At 56.3% G+C, this 5,969-nt stretch overlaps 1 protein-coding gene across 1 annotated transcript; it reads left to right on the plus strand.

The window, feature by feature from the left end:
• The first annotated feature begins 825 nt into the window (after positions 1–825).
• LOC102944268 (noggin-2) lies at positions 826–5,578 on the plus strand. Its single transcript, XM_037911670.2, has one exon. It carries the CDS (start codon positions 2,171–2,173, stop codon positions 2,813–2,815), a length of 645 nt encoding a protein of 214 aa, XP_037767598.1. The 5' UTR covers positions 826–2,170; the 3' UTR covers positions 2,816–5,578.
• Positions 5,579–5,969: the final 391 nt, after the last annotated feature.

The following is a 5,969-nucleotide window of genomic DNA, read 5'->3' on the forward strand; positions in this document are numbered from 1 at the left end:
TCTGCTCCTGTTAAATGATTGATTCTCTTTAAGTGAATGGACTTGCTCCGGATTTACACTGGTGAAACTGAGAGCAGACTTTTGGTCCCATGTGCCCACCCGAAGCAGAGCTTACTGCTATCCCATGCAGTGGTCACTTCCCCAGAGCAGCATAAGTCACTAAGTTGTCTGTCCAAAGGTGACCTCATTCAGGGCTGGCCTTCTAATTTGCAGGGTGGAAGAGGGGGTGTGGTGGGGGGAAATCATGCCATGTTTGCTTGCTTCTCTTCTGGTCCTGATGCTGGAAGGGGTCAGGGATCTGGCTTGTAATACTCCCGTGGCCCTGCTGGCAGAGAGGGAGAGCTAGGTCCAGTGCATGATGAGCCCTCCAAAAAGAGCGGGGTCACAATCGACCATTGCTTGGCTGGCCCTGATCTCTCTGCAAAACAGCAGCGTGTGAGAAGCACCGGGTTCCCCTGCTTTCCAAAACAAGTGCCTGCAGCAGCTCCCAGTGGTCGCTCAGCAGCCTCTGCAGCATTATCTGACACCTCTGTTTTCGTGTTAACCCTTGCAGTGCTCTCCAGCACATCGACTGTTCCCGGGAGGGCCATGCAGCCAGACGCAAGCTCGGCCAGCAGAGACCTAGCTAGGCCCGGCAGAGGTGCCATATATTGCCCTGACGGGTCCATCTTTGAGCCGCTGCAAGCCCCGGTAGCAGGGAAAGGGTTGAGAGCGGGTGGCGGGCTGGGCATTAGGACCCAGCGGGCCCCCCGGCGCAGGCGGGGGGCTGTCACTCAGGGAGCGTGGGGAAAGTGACAGCGGTGGGCAGTTCCAGCTGACACCTCGCGCCGGCGAGGGGGATATTTAATTTGGGCTCGCGCGGGGCGCTCGGCAGTGCGCGGCGGCCGGGCAGCAGCTGGGCAGCGCAGAGCGGAGCGGGCACGTGGGTCCCTGCCCTCCGCAGGGCACAGCAGCCGCAGCCAGGCGGGCAAAGGGAGCCGGGCTGCCAGTGCCCCAGGATCGGGGTCCAGGCAGGGCTCCTCCGCCGGGACCGCCCGCGCAGCCTGCAGACCCCCCCCGCCCCGGCCCAGGCGTGGATGCGCTGCCCGCGGCTCCCTCCCCGTGCACGGAGCGAGCGGGCGTTGAAGTGACCGAGGCGCCCCGCAGACGGGCGGGGGAATGGGCAGCTCCTCTGCAGCCTGGGCTCGCTGAGGGCTGGGGCTCGCCACGGGCTGTTCGCAGAGCAGGGGGTTCCCTGGCCCCCTGTGCACAGCCCCTTCCGAGAGCCGCTGCTTCATGCGACCCGCGCTGCCCTCGCCGGGCAGGGAGCCCCCGAGGACGGCGCCGGGTCCCTAGTGCGCAGCGCGGAGCACCAGCCTGCGTCCTGCCCGGGCCGGGGCAGCGGGGGATTTACAGCCCGGAGCCGGGTGCGGACCTGTCGTGGGTGGGAGAGCGACTCGCTAGGAGGATGAGCCCGGGGAGGACCCTCGGGGGCTAAGTCCAGCTTCCCGCACCCCGGCGCCCCGATCCCGGAGCTGCCCGGCACAAGGCGAACCCGGCCATGGGGCCGAGCTCCGCGCCACTCGCCCAGCGCTGCGTGTCCGCCTGAGGCAGCGGCCTGCTCCGATCGCAGGGCGGGGAAGGGGAAAGTGGGGAGACCCCCCCCCCCCCAGCCCGAGCTGCAGCTGTTAGTGCGTGTGCAGGACTCTCCCCTCCCCCTCGCTGCCGCCGGCCGGACCCTTTGCCCGGCTCCCCGTCTATAAAGAGGGGTTTATTCTTGGGCTCCAGTCTCACGCCAAACCCTGTCCCAGCGTCTAGACAAGCTGTCGTGGCTCTAAGTCCAGCTGTCACCATGGGGATGGAGCCGGGGCCGCTGTGAATCTTGTGGAGCCAGACAGAGCGGAGGGAGGGAGCGAGCCGCGGAGGGGGAAGACGCCGTGGCCCTTCGGGAGGCTGCTCGGCGGGGCGCAGGGCTGCTCGCCCGGCTGCGGCAGCGGGGAGCCGCCGATGCTGAGTCCCAGCAGCCCCGGGGGAGCTATTTAAAGCGACGGGCCTCGCTGGACTTTGTCTCGGCCTATTTATGACTCCCCTGGACTTGGCAAGGGGCAGCGCGGGGCAGTAGCGAGAGCTCGGAAACCATCCCGGGGCGAGTCCCGGCCGCCGCCCGGGGCCTGCCTGCGCCGGCGGGAGCATGAAGGGGCCGCAGACTCTCCTGCTCTGGGCCGGCTGGCTGCTGCTGCAACGCGGCTCCGGCCAGCCCTACCTCCGCCTCCGGCCCTCCCCGAGCGACAACCTGCCCGTCAAGGACATCCTGGAGCACCCGGACCCCGAGTACGACCCCAAGGAGCAGGACCTGGACGAGCGGACGCTGAGGAAGAAGCTGGGCAGCAGCTTCGACCCCGCCTTCATGTCGGTGGCCGCCCCGGCGCCGGGAAACCTCTCCAGCCCGGCGCCCCCGCCCAGGCTCAGGGGCTCGGCGCCGCTGCCCGGCGAGCTGAAGAAGCTGGAGCTGGGCGAGAGCCCCTCGGGGGCCCGCATGAAGCTGGGCAAGAAGGCCCGGAGGAAGTTCCTGCAGTGGCTGTGGGCCTACACCCACTGCCCCGTGCGCTACACCTGGAAGGACCTGGGCGTCCGCTTCTGGCCGCGCTTCATCAAGGAGGGCAGCTGCTTCGCCGAGAAGTCCTGCTCCTTCCCCGAGGGCATGTACTGCAAGCCGGCCAAGTCGGTGCCCAAGACCTTTCTGCGCTGGTACTGCCAGGGCTGGTCCAGGCAGAAGTACTGCACCTGGATCCCGGTCCAGTACCCGCTGATCTCGGAGTGCAAGTGCTCCTGCTAAGCCGGGCTGGGGAGCCGCTTCCGCCGCGCTGGGCGTGCCCCGTGCCAGGCTCCTGGACAGACTCACCGGGATCCCAACTGCAGCGAGGGGGGCGGTCTCCATTGCCCTGGATCCCAACCCCGTTGCATGGGGATCTCAGAGGATCGGTGCACCAGGAGGCATCATCCAGCCCAGTACCTAGCTGTCTCTCGCAGTGCCACTCGTCCCCCTTCCCCTCCATCCCACCGAGACCCTGAGACTGAAAGGACACACACAAAGATGGACACATGCTCACAAGAGGATCTGTTTGTGCGTTTCTCTCCCCTTATTACACCCCTTGCACTGTTTTTGACTTATTTTATTTTAAATGGGAAAAGCAAACTGAAAGGAACTGCAGTGCAGGCCAGAGGCAAAGCTAAGCACTACAATCAGATGTTTATTTTTATACATATATAGCGTTCTAACAAAACAAAACGGGGGGGGGGGGGGGGGGGGGGTTACCAGCCTTGTAAATATAGAGATTTTTAAAAGAAGGGGAAAATTGCAGCTGTTTATTATTTTATTATTAATTATTATTATTATTATTTTAAAGACATAGGACCACATTTTAAATCCATCTCACTAAAATCTGAGTACTTCCCTGCAAAAGGGAAGGGGGAAATTTCCAGTCAAGACGATTCAACAAAAAACCAACACAGAAGCCCTTGAAGATGTTAATTTCTATTTGCTGTATTTTTGTCTTCTTCAGATGTTTCAACTAATCTGCAAAGCTCTCTACCTTTTTAACAAGAGTTTACTGGTTAATTACAAAGGAGATTTTTTTTTAAAGTACAAAGTTATGAACGAGTGGAGTCTGTTTTGTTGGTTTTGGAATACATATAGTAATGTAGAGATGTTAAAAGAAATTTTCTGTGTACAGTTTATTTATTTTTAATGTTTGTGTATAAAAAAAGCTAGAGATTATGCCAGAAAATATTGGAAATGTTTACTTGAATATTCCTTTAAAAACATATCAATGTAAATATGAACTATGACTGATCAAAACATTTTTAGCAATAAACCCTATCTCTGAAGAAACAATTCTTGATGCACTACAGAGTTCTGGGACAGGAGATTATGGTGCTAGGTTTCTTGGGGCCAGATCCTGAGCTGAATCACTATCGCTCCACTGAAGTCAAGAGACTTGCACCATTTTACAGTGGTTGAGGATCAGACTCTGTTTTTATTTAAATTCACCTGGTGGGGAGATGGAGAGGGATAAATGGCTGATAAGGGATAAAATAATTGAAATGTTTTGGAAAGGGAGCAATTATCTAGTATCTAGTCTAGTATCTGCATGAGTTTTTCTTCTTTCTTCACTGTGCCTTGTCAGGGTCTCTCTCTCTTACTGTGTCACTAGGATTCTGAGTTTCAGATTTCTCAGATTCTCAGTGGTGGAGGAAGGGGTAGAGGTTATCGCCTGAGCCATTAAAATGCCTGGCAAAATTCAAAAGCCCATGTGTTAGAGCAAATGTCGTAGCTGTTGCTAGTCATTAGAAGGGGAGGGAAGGAGTGGGGGTTGCTCAGGGCCGGTGCCTTGGAGGAATAACCCGAGTGGGGTGGGAACTGGGAATTCTCTCCCCAGTGGAATGTGTCATTTGCTATTGAGTCAGAAGGAGGAGGAACATTCTTGGGGGACTGACCCAGCAGAGGTGCTGAGTGCCTTCAGCTCCCACTGAAGTCACCATTTGGCCCGATCCTCCCAGCGGGTGAGCAGGATGCCCTACTCTCCCTCAGATGGTGCTCAGCTCCTTGTAGGATCATCAGCCTCCAGATGGCGGGCTGCAGGGGGAAGGATGTTGGCATGATCCTGTGAGGTGCTCAAGTGAGTGGAAGTTGAGGGAGCTCAGCACTTTGCAAAGTTGGGCCCTGAGAACCTACTCCTGCTCTTATCGAAGTCAATGGGAGTTCTGCCAGTGGGATAGGATCAGGCCCTAACAGGGCTGCCACATTGGAAGAGGGGGAAAAAAGCAAAAGGGGAAAGTCGGTGGCAGGATCTGGATTGCAACTGTGTGCATGGAGTAGTCTGCAGATAGTGATGGTGACAGAGGCATTTTTCCTAGTTGTTTGAAATACTTGCCATCCCAGGACATAAAGTACATTGCAAAGACCAAAAAAAAAAAAAAAGCTCTTTGGAAAACTCTTGGTCAGTGAGGAGTAAAACTCGCTCCCTAGTGCAGCCATGTCAGTGGTGTGCGGAGATGCCGACAGTGAATTCCAGCAAAGGCAGGGAAAACTCTGATCACCATCCGTCTGAGCGAAGTGCATTAGGATGGTGGGCAAATGGCAGCAGGCCTGAATCACGCTGAAGTCAGTGGAAAGACTCCCAGGAACTTCTGTGGGGTTTGGATCAGGCCCATCAAGCTTTATAGAAACCACCTCCAGCCAGTGCCTGACTCTTCTGGTGGGGGTAGAGCGCCCGCCGAGCTCCTGCGGGGCCAACGCGACTCGTGGAGGGACTGGATTCAGATTTTAGTAAAACACAGGCCAAACTTGGAATAGGTGCAAACTGCTGCAGAAAGGAAAGTGTGTTTCCCAGGGGATAATGATTTTAGCACTTGACATCTTCCAGGAGTTGTGTAAACCGTAATTCACTCATGGGAGGGGAAACAGGTTGGCCTTCCCCAGCCTCCCCCCGCCCCCGATACCCAGTCTCTTTCAAGGGGACAGAAAAATAACACTTCTAGTGCAACTTGCAAAACATAAGGGGTGTTTGGGAAAAGAATGGGTCAGCTCATCTTGCAGGAAGAATGACATCTGTGGTGTGGACACCAAACATCTGTAGGAGGCCTTTTGCCGGGGGTGGGGGGTGGGGGAGGGTATTCTGGGAAAATATTTTGGACATAATCCCAACAGTATCTGGTGTGTTGGGATTTGGTTACAAATGGCCCTTTAACATCTTAGTGTGTTTTGTTCTGCAGTTTCCAGGGATATGCAGAGACCCTGCTTTGTGCTAACCTGGGAAATAAACCATTCCTCAGACTTAGTGGCTGAATTTAGTTGTGGGGGGAGGGGAAAGGGGGTGATTTTTTGTGTGTGTCCTAATTGCAGAGGAAAAAACAGTCTAAAAGCCTCCATGCTGTGCAACTGGAGGGGCTGCCTCAGTCCCGAGATCAGGAGCATACTCCTGATACAA

This window comes from Chelonia mydas, chromosome 10 (assembly GCF_015237465.2).
Source record: "Chelonia mydas isolate rCheMyd1 chromosome 10, rCheMyd1.pri.v2, whole genome shotgun sequence".
Lineage (NCBI taxonomy): Eukaryota > Metazoa > Chordata > Testudines > Cheloniidae > Chelonia > Chelonia mydas.

Coding starts and splice junctions, on each gene's coding strand:
- LOC102944268 (XM_037911670.2), top strand. CDS start 2,171: ATGAAGGGGCCGCAGACTCTCCTGCTCTGGGCCGGCTGGCTGCTGCTG.